The sequence below is a fragment of the Mirounga angustirostris genome, unplaced genomic scaffold (assembly GCF_029215605.1).
Source record: "Mirounga angustirostris isolate CCGP_5_RB_7025 unplaced genomic scaffold, mMirAng1.0.hap1 SCAF_4, whole genome shotgun sequence".
Lineage (NCBI taxonomy): Eukaryota > Metazoa > Chordata > Mammalia > Carnivora > Phocidae > Mirounga > Mirounga angustirostris.
In genome coordinates this window covers 171949529-171974288 of record NW_026991712.1, presented here as the reverse complement: position 1 = coordinate 171974288, position 24760 = coordinate 171949529, and the positions used below count along the sequence as shown (strand labels likewise).

Below are 24760 nucleotides of genomic sequence, written 5' to 3'. Positions count from 1 at the left end.
GTCTAGGATTTAGAGATGGAGAAAGAATTATTTGGAACGATGTTTCAGTATTATATTTTTAAAAGGGGACGGACCGCCTGGTTTGGATTACTTCATATGTAAACTTTAAACTTTGAACAGGTAATATTTTCCATGCTTTGAAACACTTGTCTTTGGGTATCGAACACTCTTTAACTTCAAAGGATAAAAGGCATATTGATGATAGTGAAAGGAAGTTATCACAAAAAAATAAAAAAGGGAGTTGTCCCATCTATAGCTTCTGCTAGTGAAGTGGTTGTTCGGAGAGGTCGCTGCAGAGAGAGCAAGCTGGCTCCTTCTGATAAAACTTGGCGTTTCTACCTACTTGAGGGCTACATCACATATTGAGGCTTCCTGAAATCGGTTCTCACACAACTTGAAGGGGATCTTCACTACTCAACAATTTCTACACAGTGGAAAGCTTAGCTTGGCATTATTCAGAGTAACTAGAAAACACTTAGTTGTTAGATTAAGCAGATGAAATACATTAAGCATTCAGAATTTTGAATAATACAGTGAACAAACTTGATCTCTTAGAAATATATTGAACCTGGGCTTTATGTCACATTTTTTTAAACACATATGGAAAAATTGAAATAGATTCATCTCAGATTAGTTTTTTGTTTTAACCCTTGAAATGTGTGCCCTCTCAGCTCAGGTAGAAATTCTGTAGCCTTCAGATCATGGAGCCATGTGGTGTCAGTACTCCAGTTTTAAGTGATTATCAGATTTTTCTAGCAGTTCCTTAAGTTAATGCAAGTTTGGTTATGGTTTTACTTACTCTTTTTGGTTATTTTCTCACATAGAAGCAGGACATTGAGGGTCATCACTGCAAGGGACCTTTTGGCTACACTCAGCCTTTTTGTTTTACCATTGAAGATGAGGCACAAAATAAATATCTCAGGTCATTAGTCTGTCATAACAGGTTCTAATCTGAGTCCAGTTTTTTAGTTACTGATTAGATTTTACAAACTGAAATTGGGAGAATATTTTTAAAAAGAAGCCACATAATCAACAGTAATAGTCTCTTATGTGATTGTATTTACTGATAAGAGAGAGAGTTCTGCTTTGTATCACTTCATCCTCTTAGTTTGCACCTCTAAACTCTTTTTGCTTCTTTTTAAGTCAAAACCCCAGTGTCTTTTCCTATTTGAAATCTTGAGTCAATACTGTGGTTATCCTCTCTGGGTCCTGTAATTCTCAGATTATACCCTGCTAATAAAATGGCTTCTCCTTTACTGTATTTTCTTACAGTTAGTAGTTCCTGTCTACATTTCATTTTGTCCAAAGCTTATCTGTCTTCGTAGATTGCCTCTTGTAGTTTATTGTTTTAAATCTGTTCTAGTGAAGTCTTAGTCCCCACCAGGCATAAACAAATTGGAATTGAAAATTAAATAATGAAAATAATTATTAAATTTACTAATGAATTTCAGGATTTTCTCTGCTCTGTTAGTAACAGAGCTCTCCTTAGTTTTAAAGGGGGAATCAAGACTAGTAAACTTTAGAAAATATTTCCAGGTTCATAGGAAGCCTCAGTCCTATGCTAGTCGAACTGAAAACTATATAGTATGTGATTACTTTGTATATATGCAAACTTAGCCAAAAGGTGGCAAACTGGCTTGGTGTATATTTTAATATATCTCTTGGGAAACTGCTGTGAGTTAGTCCAGTTGATATAATTGTATTTTTCATGTGTGCATTTGTGTTGGTTAAGTGTAACAGCTCAGAATTAGGGTTTTGTATAATTGTCTATATTTCACCCATGTTGCTCCCAGTCATAGCTTTAGTGCTCAACTTTTAATTCTTTGTTTTTGGGTTAGTGTTTTTAGTTAGTAGTAAACAACTCTTGAATAGTGAAAATACATTTTTAAAAATTGAGAACTTGGAACAGTGACACCCACATTTGGGGCCTTAAGCCTATGGTGACTATTAAAATTTTAAACTTATGAATTAGAACATGGAAATTTTTCTGAGTATTAAAACAGTTGTTCCTAATAAGGAATCAGAATCACCTGGAGAGCCTTTTCAGCATATACCAGCTAGACCATAGTCCAGACCTGGTAAACAAACTCAGATTAGCTTCCTAGGTAATTGTGATGTGCATTCAGATTAAAAAACAATGTCATAAGGCAGTGTTTTCAAACTTTTTTCACCCTGTGTCATGTTAAGAATTTCTGTATCATGACCCAGACTCTGCATATTTATATACTGAAACAAAAATTTTACAAAATAAAATTTACCATTCCCACAACCACAAGTAAATATATTTTGATTTTCTAAATGCTGGTTCTCAGAGTCTTGACTAATGGTCTTGGCAGGTGGTTTGAAAAACATTGCACTGAGGGATAGAGGGAACAGTTGGCTGCACTTTGGGTTAACGATTGAAACTATGTCATCTGGATCACTTAATTATAAATGCTAACTCCAAATCACCTGTAATTTTTTTTTTTTCTTTTTGGTGATTTAGTGGTAGACGGAGGAGGAGTCCCTCCCCACCACCTACCAGAAGGCGACGTTCTCCTTCTCCTGCCCCTCCTCCTCGTAGGCGCAGGTCCCCCACTCCGCCACCACGACGAAGGTATTTTATTAGATATGTTAGTGGGAGCTAATTGACGCAACTTTATGATCAGAATATCTTAATAGAGTGGCATTGCTCAGCCATTTACAGAACACCGCATATTATGTGATTCTGTTGATATGAAAAGTCCAGAACACCCAGATCTATAGAGATAAAAGTAGATTTGTGGTGCCTAGGGTAGGGTGGGAATGGGTAGTGTTGTAATGGTTACACGACTGAATATACTTAAAACATTGAAATGTACCCTTTAAAATTTATGGTATGTGAATCACATGTCAATAAAGATGTTAAATTAAAAGGGGAAGTCTAGTGATTACAAAGGGAAAAATACTAACTTTACAGTGGAGAATTTCAGCACATACCTCCATAACTAAGGAATCAAGCTAACAGGCAGTAGTACATACTGGCATTCTATAATTCCCGGATACCTTATCCTGGTATCCTTATCAATTATACAGAACCTCAGTCTGATTTATTAGGAAATACCAGACAAACCCAAATTGAAGGTTATTCTACAAGGTAACTAATACTCTTTAAAAATGGCAGTCCTGGGCGGCTGAGTCAGTTGGGCATCTGTCTTTGGCTCAGGTCATGATCCCATGCTCCTGGGATCGAGCCTCACATTGGGATCCCTGCTTGGCGGGGAGTCTGCTTCTCCCTCTACTGTCCCCCTTCCCTCTGCTGTGCTTCTTTCTCTGAAATAAATAAAATTTTCAAGATAAATAAATAAAAATGGCAGTCATGAAAGACAAAGGAATTAGTCACACATTGGCAGGAACTAAGGACACATGATAACTAAATATAATGTAGAATTGTGATTTGGGGGGAAAAAAGAGACATTAGTGGGAAACCGGGTTTGTAATTTAGTTAATACTAAGTGCTGTGGCTAATTTCATAGTTTTGATCATTTTTGTTATGCTGTCGGGAGCTGTTAAGTGGCAAATCTCTACTATTTTTATAGCTCTTCTGTAAATCGAAAGTGATTTCAGAATAAAAGCGGAGAAAATTTGTAAGGACATTGCTCAAATACATTACCAAACAGTATTGAATGCCTATTACATGCTTATTTATATACTTAATCTGTAGTCCTTGAGATGATCTTGCTCAGTAGGTGGTATTGTTCCCATTTTTCAGGTGAGGAAATGGAGGTGCACACTACCTTGTCCAAAAAGTAGCCTATTGTAAAGCTGATTCTAGGCAGGAAAATATTTTGAGCTTAAGGTCTGAACATTTCAGAAGCAAATTAAGCAGTTGGAACTGAATGTCATATTCAAGTCGAATTTCTAAGAGGCAGTTAAGATTATATAGGACTTAAGTATTAAGTGGAAGGCCAACTTGGACTTCTACAGGGATGCATTCTGCCTAGTAGGTAGACTTCCACTGAAAAGTGGTTTTTTGAGATGCAAAATCCAAGTCTCTCCTTGGAACAGTTGAGTAGGTGTAGAGATACCTTTTAAAACGTGTGCAAGTGAACTCTTGCCAAGTCCAAATGTCAGTCAAGAAAGCACCACATAGGAGAGCTCTTTTTTTTTTTTTTTTGAAGATTTTATTTATTTGAGAGAACATGAATGGGGGCGGGGTGGGGGCAAGAAGCAGACTCCCTGCTGAGCAGGGAGCCCCACATGGGGCTTGATCCCAGGACCCTGAGATCATGACCTGAGCCGAAGGCAGAACACTTAACTGACTGAGCTACCCAGCTGCCCCCAGGAGAGCTTTTTAAAGCACAGACTTCTAAGCTGCCCATAGTGGAGTCCTGCTAATGTAGCTGCCTAGCTTGTACATAATGATAGTGGGTGTTCACAATTTATGCAAGATTCTCTTCTCAGAAAAACCCATTAAATTGGTTCCATGTGGATTATGTTAAATGACTTTTGACAAACTTGAATTCATTCTGGAAACTTCAAATTTCTCCATTAAGCAGAATGTCCTGTTTTCTAATCATCTAGGGTAAACAGAGCCACTAAGTGATTTTTTTCCCTTTAAATGAGGATAAAGGCCTAGCATTTCCAGTTAAAAATGTACTGTCTTTGCCTGGTGCTTAACTACAGTATTGCCATAACTTCTGGTTAGTTTTCTGTGCATTCTGTTGCCTTACTCTTTCGGACCTTTCAGCTTAATGGTTTATTTTTCCTAGGACTCCTTCTCCTCCCCCCCGCCGGCGCTCACCTTCCCCAAGAAGATACTCTCCTCCGATACAGAGGAGATACTCTCCTTCTCCACCTCCAAAGAGAAGAACGGCTTCTCCCCCTCCCCCTCCTAAACGAAGGGCATCACCATCTCCACCACCAAAGCGTCGGGTCTCCCATTCTCCACCTCCCAAACAAAGAAGCTCCCCAGTCACCAAGAGACGTTCGCCTTCATTATCATCAAAGCATAGGAAAGGGTCTTCCCCGAGCCGGTCTACCCGGGAGCCCCGGTCACCACAACCAAACAAAAGGCATTCGCCCTCACCACGGCCTCGAGCTCCTCAAACCTCCTCAAGTCCTCCACCTGTTCGAAGAGGAGCATCATCATCACCCCAAAGAAGGCAGTCCCCTTCTCCAAGTACTAGGCCCATTAGGAGAGTCTCCAGGACTCCGGAACCCAAAAAGACAAAAAAGTAAAAATATTTTATGCTTTCTTGGCTAGGAACACTAACTTGCATAGTTCTTTATTTTTGGAAGCTCCCCCCCCCCCCCCCCCCTTACTGAGAAATTACAGAAAAGAATAAGCTGGGAATACAGGCTTTTAAGGCAGCTTAAAGGTACTATTCACAGATCCATTTTCTGTTTTCGGAATAGTTCCTTATGCCATAGGACTTTATACTTGGTTCTTGGGGGTATCAGGTTTATTGGGGGATGTGCTTCCAAAACTGAACTCTGAAGTAATGCAGAGAACATTTCCTGCATGTCTATGTAAGACTGATAAAAGCCATTTTAAATACAAGGAACTGGCATTATTAATTTCATACAGGAAAAGTGTTAACGGATAGAGGATTATGGGGCTTAAACTCTCCAGGAGACTTAGACGATACAAATTTGATGTGTGTGTGTGTTTGTAGAATCGACTAAGTGGTAAAATATTTAAAGTTTGTGACCTGGTTATATAATGGTGGTTGGTTATTTTCTCTTATGAAAGACCTTTGCTCTTGGATACTGAATTGTTTTTTTCTTTCCCTCTGTTTCTAGGGCTGCCTCACCAAGTCCTCAGTCTATAAGGAGGGTCTCGTCCTCCCGATCTGTCTCAGGATCTCCTGAGCCAGCAGCTAAAAAACCCCCAGCACCTCAGTCTCCTGTCCAGTCCCAGTCCCCCTCTACCAACTGGTCACCAGCGGTACCGGTGAAAAAGGCTAAAAGCCCCACACCAAGCCCATCTCCGGTGAGGGTATGTGTTTGCCCTGTTCTGGACACCCTTTATAATTGTATGTGGTCACTTGGAAGCAAAGACAAGTTTTTGTTTTTCTTTGTGGCTCAGAGCAGCATTATGTTCTGTAGTTCAGCTGGCCTTCAAGGAAGCATGAAATTAAGGGGGGTGGTGGTTGCACCACAGTCCATGCTTCATATCCTAGTCACCCGCTAATTGACATCACGTCTAATATTGTTAAAATCTGTAATCTTGGTGGTTAAAATTGGCCTATATAGAAAATCTAGAATAACAGAAAAGAAAAAGTTACCCATGGTTCTATTATCTAGGGGAAAAATAGCTTAGTATTTTCTGCTGTCTCTATAGCATTTGACATATTTGGGGACACTTGGGGATCACAAAATAAAACTTTCAAAATTAGATATGTGTGTGAGTACGATTCCATTTTTATAAAGGAAAAAAATACCACAAAGCAGGTACCAAATGGTAACAATGGTTATATGTTAGAAGGGGAAAGGATGAGTAATCTAAAATTTTCCTTATGTGTAGTGCCCTTTTTCCCCACAGTAGAAATACATTATTTCTATAATAAATGAACCTTGCAGCCTGTGAAATACTAGCTGAAGTGGAAAGTACGGTATTGTCCCATATAGTCTTATCTCTGGCAAGCCACATAAATAAGAATAACGCTTGTTTTTTACCTTGTCAAGTTTAAATGTCATTAGGATATTAAAGTATTGGGAGTTTAAACTGTTATTTTCCCCTCTGTGAGTCATTAATCTGATCTTGAACAGGTTTATTGTATAAAGTTAATGGTTAGGGTCCATCTCATAGTAGGTTTGCCTAAATTTTACAAACTAACTGAATGGATTGAGGAATTTTAAGTAACTGCTTAGAAATCTGAAATGTGAAATTTCAGGATTACTGATGGGATTCACTTGCAGCAGAACTTGCTCTTTGCATAATTTTGGTATAAACAATCGGACCCTTGAACAGCATGGAGCAGGGCCACATAGATGTGGAGGTCTTTTGATGAATACGGCACAGCACCGTAAATGTGTTTTCTCCTCCTTATACTTTGCTTAGTAACATATTTTTTATAACCTCCAAAATCTGTGTTCATTGAGTGTTACGTTACCCATAAGGCTTCTTGTCTGTGTAGGCTGTTAGTAGTTAATTTGGGGGAGAGTCAAAAGTTATATGCAGATTTTCAACTGCATGGGGAGTTGGTGCCTCTAAGCCCCACGTTGTTCAAAGTCAATCGTATTATGCATTAAGGAGCAAACTCCCTCCATTCTAGAGCTAGAAGTCCTACAGTGGCTGGAGATGTGGCATTCACACAAGCATGTGTTTAGAATAATAGCTGTACTTACTGAAAGCCTACTTCCTATTAGGCTAGTATTGTGGGTGGTTTACAGATAAATTACAGTTTAATTCTCACAACAGCTCTGTCGGGGATTGCTGTATCCATTTTATTTAGGTTGACAGAAGGGGCTCAGAAGAAGTCCACCGATTCGTCTGAGGTCACATGGTGAACGGGTTCAGGAGCCAGAATTCACCTCAGGCCTAGCTGAGTTCAAAGATTTTTTCTTTCTTTTGCACGTGCTGCTTTCCTTGCGTTTGGAGGTGGCTCTGGATCCTGGACACCCACCTGACTGGCAGCTTGTGGTTGGGAAACATGGCTTATATGTGCCGTTAGTTGGGGAAAATCCATTCTGACTCTTAGAATCTGTGAAGAGCATCTTCGCTTGCAGTGTGGTTTTCGGCTCAACATACTTTTCTTGGCAGGGATTGCCCTTGGGCCTTTTTCTCCCCAGAAGCCTTAGGAAATCCTGAGATTTGTCCATTTAGTTATTCCCTTGAGAAAATAAAATGTTTAGTTGGACAGCATTTTAGTCTGATTGATTTTACTGTGACTTTTCTGGATTTCTAGAACTCAGACCCAGAAGGAGGTGGAAAGAAAAAGAAGAAAAAGAAGGACAAGAAACACAAAAAGGATAAGAAGCACAAGAAGCACAAAAAACACAAGAAGGAAAAGGCCGTGGCGGCAGCGGCCGCAGCAGCAGTGACCCCTGTGGCCCCCGCTGCCCCCACGGCCACGTCGGCACAGGAGGAACCGGAGGCAGAGCCCGAGCCTAAGAAGGTACGTGTGCCTTGCACTTCCTACAGTTGGCTAAGTCATTGGATGATGAGGAGGAGCTTAAGATTTTTTTATAGTAATGGCTACTTGGCTGTTAGCTCTCTCCTGATCTATCATCATTCTTGATGATCTGCCAAGAACGGGAATTTGCCAAGAGTAAGGAGAAGAATGTGAATGGCTGCCAAAAGCTTAATGTAGGTTTTTAAGAATAACTTCTTTGAGATATAATTAACGTGCCATTCACCTGTTGAAAGTATGTGATTCAGGGGCACCTGTCTGGCTCAGTAGGGCATGCACCTCTTGATCTCAAGGTTGTGAGTTTGAGCCCTGCATTGGGTGTAGAGATTACTTAAAGATAAAATTTTTTAAAAAAGGAAAGAAAGTATGTGATTGAGGGGTTTTTAGTGTATTCATAGAGTTGTGCGGCTGCCGCCATGATGTGGTTCTGTCCTGCGCCCTACACCTCTTCGCCAGTGTCTCAGGACTCACCAGTGTGACCCCTCTGGTTTTAGGAGACCGAAAGCGAGCCCGAAGACAACCTCGACGACTTAGAAAAGCACCTGCGCGAAAAGGCGCTGAGGTCGATGCGGAAGGCTCAAGTGTCCCCACAGTCTTAGGCGGGAATGTGTGTCACGATGTACATTTTATTTGGTTTGTACGCAATTCAATTTCAAAATTGCTAAAATGTGTTTGAGCTTTAGACTATAACATTTGTTGTAATAATTGCTAGGTTGAAGTTCACCATGTAAAAAAAAAAAAAGGGCATGGATTTACATTGCAAAAGGTGTCCACAGTGTATTAGTGACATTCTTTCATTGACAGCTGACATAAATTCATTTAGAGTGAAATATTTTAAGCCAAAAAAAAAAATCCCCTTTTTAAAAAAGGGGGTTTCAATATTGTTGGCATTCTTATGGTTTCTTTAAAGGCCTTGGCTATTCCCAGAGGTTTTCTTTCTTTTCATTTTTTTTTTTTTTTCTTTTCATTTGAGTCTTAGCACCCATTTAAGTTATGATGCTTCCAACCTTGTTGGTTTGCAAGCTTGCCCAGAAATAAGACCACTGTTGAACTACCACAAAAGTATAAATGAATATTTTAATGCCACAATCTTTCCTGTTGCCTGTGGAGTCTCTGCTGAAATGAATCAGGATTTGAGCTCTAGGACGAGACGGAAAATGAAAGCATGTTGTTTGCCAGGACACTGTGGGTTTATATTGATGTGTAACAAGTTGATTTGGAACACTGGAATTTCATTCTATTCTGTTGTGTTTTTTTTGTAAAGGCAATTAACTAGTCCCAGGAAGGATCCTTCAGTTATATAAAAGTTTGTTTTATGAAATGTCATGGCTCCATTCATAATTTTGTCTTGTTCTTCCAATTGGTATATACAACCTTCAGAGCTCTCGTATTTGGAAGGCTGGAAGGGCCCAGACTTTGAAATAGTGTCTTTGTTTTCACTGTTTTTGTTTTTTGTTTTTTGTTTTTTTTTTTAAACTAAAGCTATATAAAGCTTGTGGATTAAACAGAATAAATTTCTAAATTTAAAAACGTTGGCCACTCACTTTTACTTAACCGTCTCAATACTGCGGGAACCCACCTTCCCACCCCCCACCCCGAAATCTTACATTTAAACCTAATGTTTTTACCCCCGTGGCACCTTTGACACAGGTTTGGGCAAGGAAAATAAATGATGGTGAAATTACTCTACCGTCTTTATTTTAATAACGAATGTGATAAGTGCTATGAAGGGAGAGTGTATGGTGCGATTGGAACATATATGATAGACAAGGCAAAGTCAACCAGGCACTTCAAGCAGAGCAGTATCTGTGTATGGCCTGAGAGGCAGAAGGAGCCTGGCATATTCTAGGAAGTGAAGGAAGGCAGGCTAAGGAATGACTGGAGCAACCTCCCTCTTAGGTTGTGCGTGTTTAATGACAAGCAAGTCATTTTTGCACTTGAGATTTAGCAAAGCAAAGTGACTTGAGGAAACTTGGAGTTGGTTTGTAGAAGGTAAAGTAGCAACATAAGAAGTTAAGTGTAGGGATGCCTGGGTGGCTCAGTCGGTGAAGCGTCTGCCTTCGGCTCAGGTCACGATCCCAGGGTCCTGGGATCAAGTCCCACTTCAGGCTCCCTGCTCAGCGGGGAGCCTGCTTCTCCCTCTGCCTGCCACTCCTCCTGCTTGTGCTCACTCACTCTCTCTGATTTAAAAAAAAAAGTTAAAAGGGAATATTTGACACCATGAATCTAAGCTGAGCAGGGTGACACATGGGCAGTTGATGGGATTATAATTTCTGGCATTTAAAACCAAAAGAAAATGTCTATACATTTTAAGACGTAATGGGACTGTTTTTATCTGAGGGACATAGACACAAAGGGGCTGTTTTTTTTATAGGTAGGTTTTTAGAGTGATTTGTAAGGAGGCAAAACTTAAATGCAGCTGCTTCTATAAGTGAATTAAAGTAGTCTGATCGATAACTGCATCTTACCTGTGTGCCGTGACAAAAGTCTTCAGATTTTCCACATGACTTCCTTGTGATTTTAGAATACTGTGATTTAGGAAAAGCACAGAATATCCAGTTTCTAAAATGGTTGTTGATGACTTATCCCTTCCAGTGTGAGCAAACCAGTGAACATCACTGGGGTCCTTGTACCTATCTAGCCTGCCATTCGTTCATTCACTGCACTTGTTCACTCATCCTATTCCTTCAATATGCTTTCATTCCTCTGCTTGACGAACTGCCCATTAAGGTTAGCAATAGTCCCTGTTTTGCCAATCTGAATGATCAATTGTTGATCCTTTACCGGTCCTTGGCTGGTTTTGGCTGTCATTCACTCCTTTGTTCAAACACTTTCTTCACTTGGGTTCTAGGAGACAACGCTGGAAGCTTCCAGATGCAACACTGATTTTCCTCCTATCTCACCAGCTGGTCCTTTTATATCTACTGGCTCCTTTCAAACACAAAGTGATGGAGTTTGTCCTTGGTGGCTTTCTCTGCATTTAATCCCTACTTCCTTGACTTTAAATGTCATCATTTTGTTGACTTGTCAAGTTTCTCTGTAGTCTAAACTTAACCCTGACCTATCCAGCTCTCTACCCAACTACTTGATAACTCAGTTTGGATATCTACAAAGAGATCCCAAATTGAACATACCCAAAATAGAATTTTTAAATGCCGTCTTCTGACCTTACCCCATCTTATTTCAGTCCCTGTCATCCTCATTGGCTCCACATTGGGTTACTGTCCTCAGTATTGTCTGCTCTCCAGCACTGAGGCGCAAAGGCCATTCCATTCCCAGTGGCCTGAGCCAGAGCATGGCACTGCCCAAAGCCCTCCAATAGTCTTCAGTAAAATCCAGATTTTTTACTATGGCCTGCAAGACCTGACAGCACTGGGTTGAATCTGCTTTGGCAACCTCATCACCACCCTTCAACCGGCTCACGCCATACCTGCTGCCTTGTTCCTCCTTTGACCCACCAAAGCTGATTGCTCTTTCAGGACCTTCGTTCCCACTGTTCCCTCATCCCAGAAGACACCGCCCCTGATCTTGTGACTTGTTTCCTTACTTGATTTCCTCAGGCGGTCTTCCTGAACTCCCTCTTCTCTGTTTTCACGTAGAGCAGTTATTAGTACCTGAAATGGTACATTTTTGGTCCCTAGGAACTTGGTCTTGTTCATGGCTTTGCCGCCAGCGCCTGATACGTAAAGTGCAAATATTTGATGAATGAATTTAATTGACTTGTCTCTATACTTGCCAAGTGCTACTAGATCGGGTTTGAGGTAAAGAAAATGAATAAAGGGCCGCCTGGGTGGTTCATTCAGTTGAGCATCCGACCCTTGGTTTCGGCTCAGGTCATGATCTCAGGGTCATGGGATCAAGCCCTGCATCGGGTGCTGGGTGAGGAGCCCAGTTGGGATTCTCTCCCTCCCTTTCCCTCTGCTCTCCCCCTCTCTTAAAAAAAAAAAGAAAAGAAAAGACAATGATTGCTGCCCTTGAGTATTTGCCTACTAGGAATATATGCAAACAACAATTTGCAGTGGACAGAACACTGGGTGGACTGGGGTTTCTACCATAGCTTTCTGTGTAACCTTGATCAAGTTAACACTTGAGCTAAGTGCTGCCATTTCCTCTTCTGAATGAGGGAAATAATGGTGGAATCCACTTCAGAGTGCTTTCAAGATTTTTTTTTAATGTATTAATTGATATCATTCAATGATAGCATGAAGAGAGGTTCCCATTTTCTCAGCTCTATGACATGCATCCATTCTAGTGATGACAAATTTTAGTTTGTGCCTATGACCGGTTTTAACTGGTCAGTCCTATTCAATGCAATTTTCTTCCCTTTTGCTCTTTAGATACAACTCAGCATAAAATTTCCTATTTTAAAGTGTGCGACTCAATGGTATTTAATACATTCGCGAGGTTGTGCAACCACTATCACTATTCGAGAACATTTTCATTGCCCTAAAAAGAAACTCTGTGCCCATTAGCAGTCACTTGCCGTTCTCCTGGCAATCCCTCAGCCCCAGCGCCCTGGCAACTATATCCATCTATTCTGAACATGTCCTTGGCATCATATAAGATGTGGCCTTTTGTATCTGATGTCTTTCATTTAGCATAATGTTTCAAGGTTCAACCATGGTACCTCATTTTTTTAACTGCCAAATAATACTCCCTTGTATGGATATAGCACATCTTGTTTATCCATTCAACAGCTGAGCATTTGGGCTGCTTCCACTTTGAGGCTCTTATGGATAAAGCTGCTGAGAACATTTGCACGTAAGGTTTTGTGGACATGTTTTCTCTTGGGTATATATACCTACTAGTGGAATTGCTGGGTCATGTGGTGACTTAACTTTTTTAGAAACTGGTAGACCATGCCAAAGCAGCTGCACCATCCTACATTCCCACCAGCAGTGTATGACGGTTCCCATTTTTCCACATCCTTACCAGCACTGGTTATCTTGTCATTTGATTATAACCATCTTAGTGGGTGTGAAGTAGTATCTTGTTTGAGCCCCAAACCCAGTATTTTTCTGAATATATCTGTCTAGTATGTCGTAAGGGATTTTTGCCAAGATGTCCTTTTATTTCAGGTGTATCAGAGGGGAGGAGGAACTGACACGCTCCCAAGATTCCCAAGAGTGGTAGCATGTGTGCAGAGGGCTGTGACTTCCTCCGACCCAGAAGTGTTGTGGGAGGATGCAGGTTGAAAGCCAGTAGGGATTGTAAAATGTACTGAGTCACAACCAGCATTAAAAGAAAAAAAATGAAATAGTAATTTGAGAGTGAATTGCAGTAGGTTAAGTGTTGTTTGATGACGTGTTTCTCTATGCCCATGCGTGCATGTGTGTTTGTGGCCTGGGCTGCGATGTAAAATGTAGTCTGATTCATAGTCAACAAAACGGAAAGCCACTACCTCGCAGATCATCTGGTCCACCAGTTTTTAAACTGCCCCGCGTGTCCTAAGTGGGGCTTACAGTCCCGATTTTCTCTGAAAGGTACATTGGGCGAACCCACCTTTGTGGAAGGACATAGACGAGAAACGTAAGCCTGGCAAGTGCTTGACTTTGATATGTAGATCTAGAGATACATACAGATGCATCTTTTTTTCTTTTTAACTTTGGGCTTTTCCCGTTGCATTCTGTTTGAATAAAGGGATCCACAGCCCCAAACCGTGTGAAAACCACTGATCTAGCCTAGCCCTTGTCTACAGAAAAAGTCCAAAGGGGAACAGACTGCCCCGTGGTCCCACCCACCATAGTAAATGCTCCCCCAGGTGCTTTCCCACTTCATCTCACTGCCTCGGCCGGGGGCGTTAATGTCTCCCAATTTTTAATTGTGCTGTGATGAGACGAAGCAGACCCAGTGCAGTTAGGTGCCTCAGAAGCAAGGCGGGGAGGGTGGCTTCCACCAGGTCTTGGTAACGGGGAGGAAAAACTCCCATCTGAGCACATACGCAAGAATGGCCTTTGTCCAAGAGTCCGACATCTGTTCTTTCAAGAACCTCCCTCGTACACAACCAGACAGGGACCCTTCTGGCATTTTAAGCATGGCGGCTTTGGCCTACATAACCCACAGGACCCATGGGAGGGGAGTCTGACTGCTCTCAGCCCCAGCTGGAGGGAGAAGCCCACCAGACCAGCGGGACTTCCCCAGGCAGCCAGGATGTGCTGAGCACCTGCCAGGTGCAGGTGCTCGAGGCTGGGTCAGGGCTCAGCCTGTGATCCGCCACTTCCATTCTATTGTTTTTCTCTTGCTATTCTCTGCCTGGAATGTCCTTTCTTGCCTCCTAATGTCCAAATCCTTTTTGGACTTGATGTATTTAAGATGATGTTTTCCAATTACAAAGAAAATACATGCTGACTTTTACAGAATTGGGGAAACAAAAATAGAAAAAAGTTGTTGGCCATTCCACCATCCAAATATAACCAAGGCCACCTGTCTCGGGTCAAGTTCTCCACCTGACTGCACCCAACTCACACCGAGCTCCCCTCTTACATATGGAACAAACCAGGTTTATTTCTTACCCGTTTGTAAGTATATATCAGGGTCTTACCATATACAAATAATGTTTAATTTTTTTTTTCCATTGGGCATATCGTGAACTAAAATCGCAGAATACAATTTAAATGTTTAACCAGGACATTTGGAAATTAGGTAAATCACTCCATACCAACCAAAACACAGCTTCAGTTCTCCCTGGTGTATTCTTTTTACCTAGTCATTTTACAAGATTTTTAGATGCCTCTCTTTAAACTCTTAGCTCTTCAGGTAAATTGGTAACAATGGTACGCCTCTCCCAGGGCTTGGGGGAGGATTGACAGATGAACAAAACCCAGTCCCTGCCCCAGGAGCTCACGGCATTTGGCGGGGAAGTGGGGGTGGGAACAGAGGGGCCATAAGTGGCCATAAAACCAGATGACTGGGGACAGAAGATCAAGGCAGCAGGGCACTGCGTCCACGGACAAGAATAATGTTCTGCAGCCAGCTTCTCACCCATAGACCTGTGAGCCCAGGCAAGTAACCACCTCCCTCAGCCTCTGTTTCCTCATCTCTAAGTTGGGCAAGGATTCGATAAGACCATCACATGAGGGGCTGGGCTTGTGCGCGACCCATCAGGAAGGCTCCACCAGCGGGAGTCAGGACCATGCTTCATCAAATCTGTGATGCTGGCAATCGGAAGATGCATTGCTGTCTATTAAACTGCATCCCATTTTAGGGAATTTACAATGTGGAGGGGGAAAAAGGCGTCTTACATTCCATCTTCCAATGTGGATGTCTCACCTTCCGTGCAGTATTATGCACAGAAAGGCCTGCAACGCGGAGGAACACTCATCTGTCACTGTAGACCTCTCCACCTGCTCCTCCCTCCTCTGGGCGCTAAACGCTCCTCTGCTTCAGCGGTGTTCCCACATTCTTCCGCTAGGTGGCGCCCCGGCCCTGGCTGCCGGCAGCAGGAGCTGCCGCCCTGAAAGCGAATTCTCCTGCTCCCACTTTTTTTTCCCTCTCCCTCCATCCCTTTCTCCCTGGCCACAAGAGGCCCCAGTGCTCGAAGGCTCTCTGCAGGGTTCCAGAGCCTGACAGTCACAGGGCTCTTGCAGTCCCCTGGCTCCAGTACCTCCCAAACCGGAATTCCTTCGCAGCCAGCCCCCAGCTCTCTCCAGTTCCTTGCACACCTTCGGTGACTGGAGATTCACTACTTTATGAAGCTCCTGGAAGGAATCCAGGCCATACTGGTCATGCACTTGAGCCCTGACCACTCTCCAGCTGGGTTCTAACGTCTCCGCGCTGCTCCTTGTTCAGCAGGTGTGTCTGCTTCGCTAATGGCTGAATCCCCGGGGCCTGGCGCAGGCGAGGCACTCATTTGTGCACGAGTTTGTGAACGAGCTCAGTTCTGTGCGTCAGTTTCCTCACCTGAGAAATGGGGTAATGATGGTATTTACCTCAACGTTGTGAGGATTAAACGACACGGGACTGGCAGACAGGCCTAGCCCCATGCTTGGCCCATAGTAAGTCTTCAACAACAAATATTAATTATATTTTTTCCCACTTATACCTATGGGTAGCTCTACTTGAGCTTTATTACTTGAAAGTTCTCCTTTGGAGCAAATTGCATCCTGATTCTTAAAACGTCCACACACTGGCCTTGGGCTTAGTATTGTCCCTCGGAGCAACAAAGAACATTTACTCCCTTTTCCAAAGGACTCCGCTCGGCTCAGCATACATGCATGGTCTGTGTGCCAAGAGCTGGGGTTGCCAAGACAAAGACGTGACCGTAGTTTCTTCCTTTGAGTGCCTCTTGGCCTAGCCAGGGCAGGAGACAACTGAGCGGCTGTGGGTGCCCAGTGAATATTTTGGATGAACAGTAGGACTTACTCATCGAGCCTTTACTGCCCATTTCATTCTTCCACCTGTGTTCCTGGGCATCCTAACCCCATTTTCTAGGTGAAGGAACTGAGGCACGGAAAGGTCGTATCAGCTGGTGAGCAGTAGAACCAGGATTTGGATCCTGTCTGACTGCAGAGCCCACACCTTAACTTCTAAGCCATGTTATCACTACACCCTGGAGGATGCTCTGGGGCCTGGGGGGAATTTCCTGTTCCTGAGCATTCCACCACCATTACCCTGACGTCATGGCTATTATGCAGCTTCCCAGCATCAGTTCCCCATCTCTCCCACCATCAGAGCCGTATTTGGCTCGATTGCAATCCCATGGGATTGGGTGGGGGGGAGGGGGCAGCTCTGGCTCCAGGGTGGGCTCGGGTGGCTTAGGCCAGGCCACACGTCATCCCACTCCCCAGTCACGACAACGGACACGTCTTCAGCGAGAGCCAGCGGTTGGTTAAGAGAAGTAGCAGAGCTTGTAGGGGAGAGAAGCTGCTGCTTGCTTCTGCAGGCGTACTGGGGGAGAGTTTCCCTGCACGGTGTGCAGAGGGGATGTGAGAGCCAGAAGCGCAGCAGTTCTTCATGCCCACAGAGGATTCCTTTTGAGGATGAGACCAACATACAGAGGAGGGCAGAGCCTAGAGACTTCACAGAGAAAGAGAAGCGGGTCCCTGGTTTTATCAGTTACCACTGTTGTGTAACAAATCACTCCAAACAGACCAGCTTAAAACAACAAATGTTATTTCCCATGGTTGAGGGTCAGGACTTGGAAGAGGCCTAGATGGGTGGTTCTGGCTCAGGGTCTCATGAGCTGGTAGAGAGATGTTGCTGAGGGCTGCACTCATCTGAAGTCTTGACTGGGGCCGGAGGATCCACCTCCAAAATGGCCCGCTCACATGGCTACAGGCATGAGGCCTCTGTTCCTCACCAAGGGGACCTCTCCGTGGCAGATGGCTTCCACCAGAGTGAGTGATGAGGAAGACAGAGGGAAGGAACCAGCAGTGCCTTCTGTGGTCTCTCAAGTTGTGTACTGTCATTCCCACTTTTCTTCTAAGCTCTAGTGACTAAGTCCAACCCACAATTCAAGAGGAGGATAATCTGGCTTCCTTTTTTTTTTTTTTTTTAAGATTTATTTATTGGGCGCCTGGGTGGCTCAGATGGTTAAGCGTCTGCCTTCGGCTCAGGTCATGATCCCAGGGTCCTGGGATCGAGTCCCGCATCAGGCTCCCTGCTAGGCGGGGAGCCTGCTTCTCCCTCTGCCTCTGCCTCTCTCTCTCTCTCTCTCTGACTCTCATGAATAAATAAATAAAACATTAAAAAAAAAGATTTATTTATTTATTTGGGGTTGCGGGGGAAGGGCCGGGGGAGAGAGAATCTCAAGCAGACTCCCTGCTGAGCATGGAGCCCAATGTGGGACTTGATCTCACGACCCTGAGATCACGACCTGAGACGAAACCAAGAGTCACAGGCTCACCCGACTGAGCCACCCAGGTGCCCCTAATTAGTCTTCCTTTGAAGGAGGTGTCAAAGAATCTGTGGGCTAGTTTTAAATCATCATTGCCGTGAGATCACTTGAGCTGCCGGATCAGCTCATACCTGAGGATCCTTTGATACATTATTAGTTATTTAATTAGTTATTAGTGTTAGTTAATTCCCCTTATTGTTTAAGCTAGTTTGAGCTGGGTTTTCTGATCCATGCAAATCAAAGTGCCCTAATTAATACCCCCTGTGCCTCATGGGAAGGGCCTTTCTCTTCCTCATCTCAGCCTCCAGATCCGCCTTGTCTGCCTGTGTCCCTCTGAAGTGCGGTGGTGAGGGCCGGGCCCAGGCTCCGGGAGAGGAGGGGCAGGCCCTCCGGACCTCTGGCCCTTCATCCTACAACAGAGTATAGGCCGTGGCTCTCTCACCAGTGAAGATGGCTGTGGGGAAGCCGCACTGTTCTCTTGACTCAGGACCCATCATACTCGTCTCTCTACCTGCCGCTCCTGACTTTGATGTCCTGGGCTTGCCCTGAAGCATCTGGCAACGATTTCCAGGATTCTCCTGGTCAGTCCGCTTTAGGGGAGGGGGACCAAAGAATCCCAAGGCCGAGTGGGAAGAATTCTAGGTCAGTCTCCACCCTGCCTTGCTGTGTGACCTTGAGCGAGTCCCTGCTCCTCTCTGGGCCTCGGTGTCTTCCCTGAGGAAAGCAGAAGTTTGGCCCAGCGTGTCTGAGATGTTTTAGGATGTTCTTAGTTCCCTGCGGCCCAGAGGAGCCAGGAAATTTCAGGAGAAGCCTCCCTTCAGACAACTGGGCCTTGGGCGGCCCTTCATGTCACAGCACAGAGAAATGCACACACGGCGCGCCCTTTGCCACCTGCCATCTCACCTGATCCTCTGGGCAGCCAGAGCGGGGCCAGGACAAGGCAGAGCTGCAGGGCAGACACGGTTTCCCCTCCAGGGCCCGGGACAAAACAGCCGCTCTCATTTACCGAGTGCTTGCTGCCCACCCCGTGCCAAGCCCCTCATGTGTGACCGTCGTGGTCCTTCGAGCAGGGCGGTTACTATTATTATCCCCTTTTACAGGGAAGGAAACCGAAACCCAGAGGGTAAAGTAAGTACAGCAAATGCAGCAAAAGGAAGCTCAAATGCAGCTGGAATGTCTCCGGGCCTGTCTGTGCTTTTCATCACACGACACCCCCCTCTTGGTATTTACGGGAGCGCAGGGGTAGGTGGGAAGAGGCTGGTGCAAAGCGGGGAGGCCAGAGCCTTCGGTTCTTGAACAAACTCTGAGCACTTATTCTCTAGGCCTCTGTTTCTGTGTCTGTAAAATGGGGATGATGATTCTCACCAGAATTGTGAGGCTTGGGGAGAAACATTTTAGTGAAGCCCTATGTGAGCATTTCTTGCACACTGCAGATCGCTGTCTAAATGTAACAGATCGTTAAAAAAAATAAATAAAAAAAAATAAATGTAACAGATCGTTGTTTTCCTTAATCCCAGCTGCACAGGAGCTGGGGCAGGAAGCCAGCAGGCTCACGAGGGCAGGCCAAGTGTCCCAGAGTGGCTGTTTCCACCCCTGCACACAAGAAGTCCCCGGGAGAGGAGGCAGGGCAGGATGAGAGGCCAAAGCCCTGGGTGCTTATCTAGAACTTTCCCTCCATTCCAGGGCCCTCCAGGGGAAGGGAAACTTCTGGACTGTCCCCATTGAGTTCCAAGCATTCCAGAGGCCTCACTGGCGAGGAAGCCTGTCATCGCCTGACCCAGCACCGGCCATAGAAAGGCCTGGATGGGTTGGCTCTCCTTCCCTCTCAGTCTCTGGTCTCACTGACCAGTCCCCACAGCCTGTCCTACCAAAAGGACACCAGCCTCTAGCAGGGAAGACCTACTTCCCAGCTTGACCAAGACTGTCAACAGTACTCCAGCCTGGGGATGTCACACCAAGCCATCTTTTTAATTTTGTGTGTCTGATTCCTCCTGAACCCCAGGTCTTTCTTGCTCCCAGCAAGCCCGAGCGCTCCTTAAGGACAAGAGCCCGGGGCCTGCTTGCTTCTGGGCTCCCCTCAGAGCCCTGTCTAGGGCTCGAACCCCAGACCAGGTACTGCTCGTGCTGTGGGCTTCTCCTCGGGGTCTTTGATGAACGCCCCCCAGGTCCCCAATCCCCAGCACCTACTGGAAAGAGTTCTGCCTACACAGGAAGGAAACCCGGCTTCTGGCCCTGGCTGCACTCGGCTCAGGCTGAATGACTCTAGGCAAGGCCCTTTGCCTTGCTCAGAAGCATCTGTGGTTTTTCAAACTGTGCTCGGTCAAGGTCAGGGGGGCCGTGGATGTGCCTGAGTGAGGGGCGGGGGCCCCAAGGGCGTGCGCTGGGATTCCAGGCCCCACCCCCACCACCCAGAGCCGTTCTGTTCTTGTAACTTTTACACATTTGGCTTTCACATGAGATTTTTGGGTTTTGTTTTGACAGCTTTACCGAGGGAAAATGGATATACAATAAACTGACATGTTTAAAGTATACAATTGGATAAATTTTGTCCATCACAATCAAGAGAATGAACATATCCATCCCCCTCAAGAGTTTCCCCCTGCCCTTTTTAAATTCCCCCGTGACCCAGGAACCACCGATCTGCCTTCTCTCGTTGCCTTTTCTAGAATTTTATGTAAATGGGAGCCTACAGTAGGTACTCTCTTTTGTCTGGCTTCTCTTACTCAGCATAATTATGATTGTTATCTTTAAAGATTTTCTTATTTATTTGACAGAGAGAGACACAGCGAGAGAGGGAACACAAGCAGGGGGAGTGGGAGAGGGAGAAGCAGGCTTCCCACGGAGGAGGGAGCCCGATGCGGGGCTCGATCCCAGGACCCTGGGATCATGACCTGAGCCGAAGGCAGGCGCTTAACGACTGAGCCACCCAGGCGCCCCTCAGCGTAATTATTTTGAGATTCCTCTACGTTGGCTCATGGATCAGTGGGTCGTTCCTTTGCAATGCTGAGCAGTATTCCGCGGTATGGAAACACCACAGTTTGTTCACCCATTGACTTGTTGGGGGCAGTTTGGATTGTTTTGGTTTCTCGCTATTGGAAATGAAGCCGCTATGAATGTTCCTTCAATGTTCCCTCACACAAGATTTTATCTGAAGAAGTTGGACTACTAAAAAACAAACAACAGGGGCGCCTGGGTGGCTCAGTCGTTAAGCGGCTGCCTTTGGCTCAGGTCGTGATCCCAGGGTCCTGGGATCGAGTCCCACATCAGGCTCTTGGCTCGGCGGAGAGCCTGCTTCTCCCTCTCCCTCTGCCTGCTGCTCTGCCTACTTGTGCTCTCTCTCTCTCTGTTAAACCAATAAATAAAAATCTTTAAAAGAAAAAAAAAACTAAAAAAACAAACAAACAAAAAAGAAGCTGGACAAGACGATCTCTGAAGCGACAGGCTCTGAAGGACCCAGAAGCTGTAGTGGGCCGAGCTGGGGACTCAAGGATGAAGGGAACTGCCCCTTTCAGGCCGCTTATGGGTGCCAAGCACCTGACCACATTTGCCCATTTAATCACAGCCCGTCCGTGAGGCAGATGCCACTGTGATTCCCAGTTTACAGACAAAACAGCTGAGACGTAAGGCAGTGAGTAACTGATGACCCACGCCTAGGCGGTGGCACCGTTGTGACTCAGACCCAAGGTCCGGCTGCCGCGGAGCCCGGGCTCCTAGGCCACCACATGTCTGTACAGAGAGCCAGCCCTGGCTCCTGGCTGGCTTTGATTCGCTGTGCGGGGGTGGGTCCTGCCATTGGCGCTCACCGAGCCGGCCCGCTGGGAACACGCAGGCAGCCTGGGAGGCACACTGGGGAGCTGGGGCCACGCCAGCAGGAAGAAGTGAATCAGCCACGTGGCCCAGGGGCGCCTGGTCCTGGGTCTGGCAGAAGAAACGAGAGGGAGCCCCTGGTTATGCGGAGGCCCCTGGACTTTTCACCCATGTGCCCTCCTATAATGTTCACAGTAACCAGGAGGTGGGGATTATCATCTCCATTTCATAGATAAGAAAACTGAGGCTCAGGAGAGTCTACCTGTTAGGATTGTCAGCTTCAGGTAACAGAAAAGCCAACCCAAAGTGTTGCTTAAACGATAAAGACATTTATCTGACAAAACCCCCAAAGTTCGAGATTTGGCGAGTTCCAGCTCCGTAATCCAGGGACGCCACAGGCCATCAGGATGCGGGCTTTTTCCCCCTTCGTGGGCTCCTTCCTTGGCGCCTTGGCACATCCCTTCCTCACAGTCCCCAAATGGCTGCAAAGATGTCAGGGACCCACAATGGCACCCGGAGGCAAGCAGGGAAATCTCGCCTCCCTGTCACGCATTTTAAGAGGGATGAGACCCTCCCAGCATCCCTGCAGACTTCCCCTTGCTTCCCGTTGGTGAGGATTGCCTAAACCAATCAGTGGGTAAGGGAACAACACCCCTTCTGGGGCAAGGGTAGAGGTCAAGGATAGGATGGTGGGGGGGCTCTCCTGAGGTGGGGTTCCCCTTGGGTGGGCTCTCCTGGGACAGGGCCCTTCTGGGGCGGGGTTCTCCTTGGGTGGGCTCTCCTGGGACAGGGCCCTCCTGGGGCAGCGTTCTCCTGGAGGCCCCAGGTGCTGAGAGAAGGGCAAACAACATCCAGGTTTTGCTCGTGAGGATGGAGGGGTCTGCCTCAGAGGAAAACAGATTTGCTCAAGGTTGTCCATCTGTTTAGAGGCAGAGCTGAATTCTAACACGCAGAGACATTTTGCCTTGCCCGTTATCCTTCCAACATCTTTACTGTCCTCACCCCATAGAGAAGAAAATTGAGGCTCCCGTTGCGGAACCCAGGCCAGCCCCATTGCTCCATGAGGAACCTGTGTGTAATAAGATACTAACATTTTATGTGCCAGCCATTTTTCTTACATCATCTATGAGGTAAGATACTATTATTATCCCCATTTCACAGAGGGAAACACAGAGGCACAGAGAGAAGAAGAAGCTTGCCTGAGGTCATGCAGCCAGAAAGTGGTGGCACTGGTATTTGACCTCTGCCTGGTTTTCCGGGATCCACCACACCAACAGGTAAAGGGTGGACTGTGAGGGAAGCCCAGGAGGGTGAGTCAGAGGGCTGGTGGGGCAGCCCCCGGGCGAAATCGGGAAAGCTGAGCAGCAACAGGTGAAGGGTGGCCAGGAATGGGGCTGCGGCCAGGCCAGCTGGCAGGCCCAGCCGAGTCTGCAACATGAGCCCAGGAACCATCACGGCCCACCCACCTTGCTCTCAGGTTCCAGCTCCCCTGGGCGGCCCCCTCTAGGAGCCTCAAGTACAGATTCAGGTTTTCTGGGCTAAGGGCAAGCAAGTTTTATGGACAGGTCAGTGAACCACAGACACTTCAGCCTAGGGCAACTTCAAGGAGTTTTTGGTTCAGTGCCCCATTTTCCAGATAGGGAAATTGAGGCCACTCTGTATAAAGGGTTCTGTTTGTTTTTGTCCGTGTTATTCACTGCTTCATCCCTGTTGCCTAGAACAATGCTTGGCGTATAGTAAGTATTCAGTAAACCTTTGCAGAATGAATGACTGACTCGTTGAGTGCGTGTGGTTTTTCTGAGGCCCTTAGAATTGCAGCAGAAAGCTGGCCATCAGAAGCGCCTCTTCTCCTGCAGGGCCTCCTCACACAGTGGGAAGACTGGGGGTCAGAGGAAAGTGGCTTGTCCGCGGTCAAGGACAAAGCCCACGGGCTCTCCCAGGCACAACATTTAATACATGACTCCCCCACCGCCCAAACCACCGGCCTCACTTCAGTTACAAGGACAGAACCCCCTCAGCCCAGTCGCTTAGGCATAAATAGGGCTGGGGGTGGGGTGGGGGTGAGGATACCGGCGCGATCCTTGTGCAACAAAAGGGGAGGAAACTGCAGCCAGAGCTCCCAAGGGGCCAGAAACAAAACCAGAAAATAAAAAATGCCATTACCTGCCACCCCCGCCCCCGCCCCAGTGCACTCGCTTTGGAAGGGCTCCTGGCTGCCTCCAGTCCTGCTTCTCGGGTCCTCTCGGTTCAAACAGTCAACAGGGACCGGTGCCTAGGTCCCAATCGCAAATTCTAGGGGAGTGAACCTGATTGAGCAGCTGGGGTTGGCAGCCACCCCAGGGCCAGGGGCCACCGCCCACCGCCCACGACCAGGGGGCTGTGGGAGCAGGCCGAGAATGGGGGTGTGGGTGGCTTCTCTAAGACCAATGTGGAGGGTGGAGGAAGTGATGCCTCCCCAGTCCAGTCAGCTGGGCTAAGACCCATCCCAGCCCCCATGTTCCCAGACAAGAAGTCTTGCATATCTCCAGGATGGAGCTCCTACTACCCACACGGCACAATATCTTCCATTGTTCCTAATTACTCATTACTGGCGGAGGGCTCTTAAGTCATCCTTTCTTTCGAACCAGCCATTGCTCATTTGCTCAAGTCTGTGACTGCAGTGTTTACGCAAGCTTGGGTCAACATAACCCAACTGTCCCCTCCTTCTGCAGCTGTAAACAACTTTTACACCTTGTAATCCAAACCCCATATAAGAGAGGATCTGATTGGTTCTCCGACTCGCCAACTTGTCACGGCTGTCCCTGTTGGTCAGAGCATTCACACCAGCTGCCCACCCCGCCCTCCCCATTGGATACCAGCCAACCTATAGAATGGCCGCCCAAGACCAAAGGCCCACCCATCCCTGGACCCATCCCTGGAGTTGGTTGGGGTCATTTTTAGCTTTGGTTTACACGAACGTTTTCTCTGCTTATCCTGATTTTCCCCTGGGCCTAGGCCAGTTCCCTGTGCTCCTGCTCCCACC

The 24760-nt window shown here is 46.1% G+C and overlaps 1 protein-coding gene across 11 annotated transcripts in view; it reads left to right on the top strand.

The window, feature by feature from the left end:
• The window catches only part of SRRM1 (serine and arginine repetitive matrix 1), a 32173-nt gene extending 22393 nt beyond the window's left edge, over positions 1-9780 (top strand). For all 11 annotated transcript variants that reach the window (XM_045898429.3, XM_045898422.3, XM_045898427.3 and 8 more), the window contains 5 exons: positions 2486-2596; positions 4731-5195; positions 5764-5959; positions 7872-8081; positions 8591-9780. In XM_045898429.3, coding sequence (XP_045754385.1) covers positions 2486-2596; positions 4731-5195; positions 5764-5959; positions 7872-8081; positions 8591-8695 — 1087 coding nt within the window. In that variant the 3' untranslated portion in view covers positions 8696-9780. The remainder of the gene's footprint in view (positions 1-2485; positions 2597-4730; positions 5196-5763; positions 5960-7871; positions 8082-8590) is intronic.
• The last annotated feature ends 14980 nt before the right edge of the window (positions 9781-24760 follow it).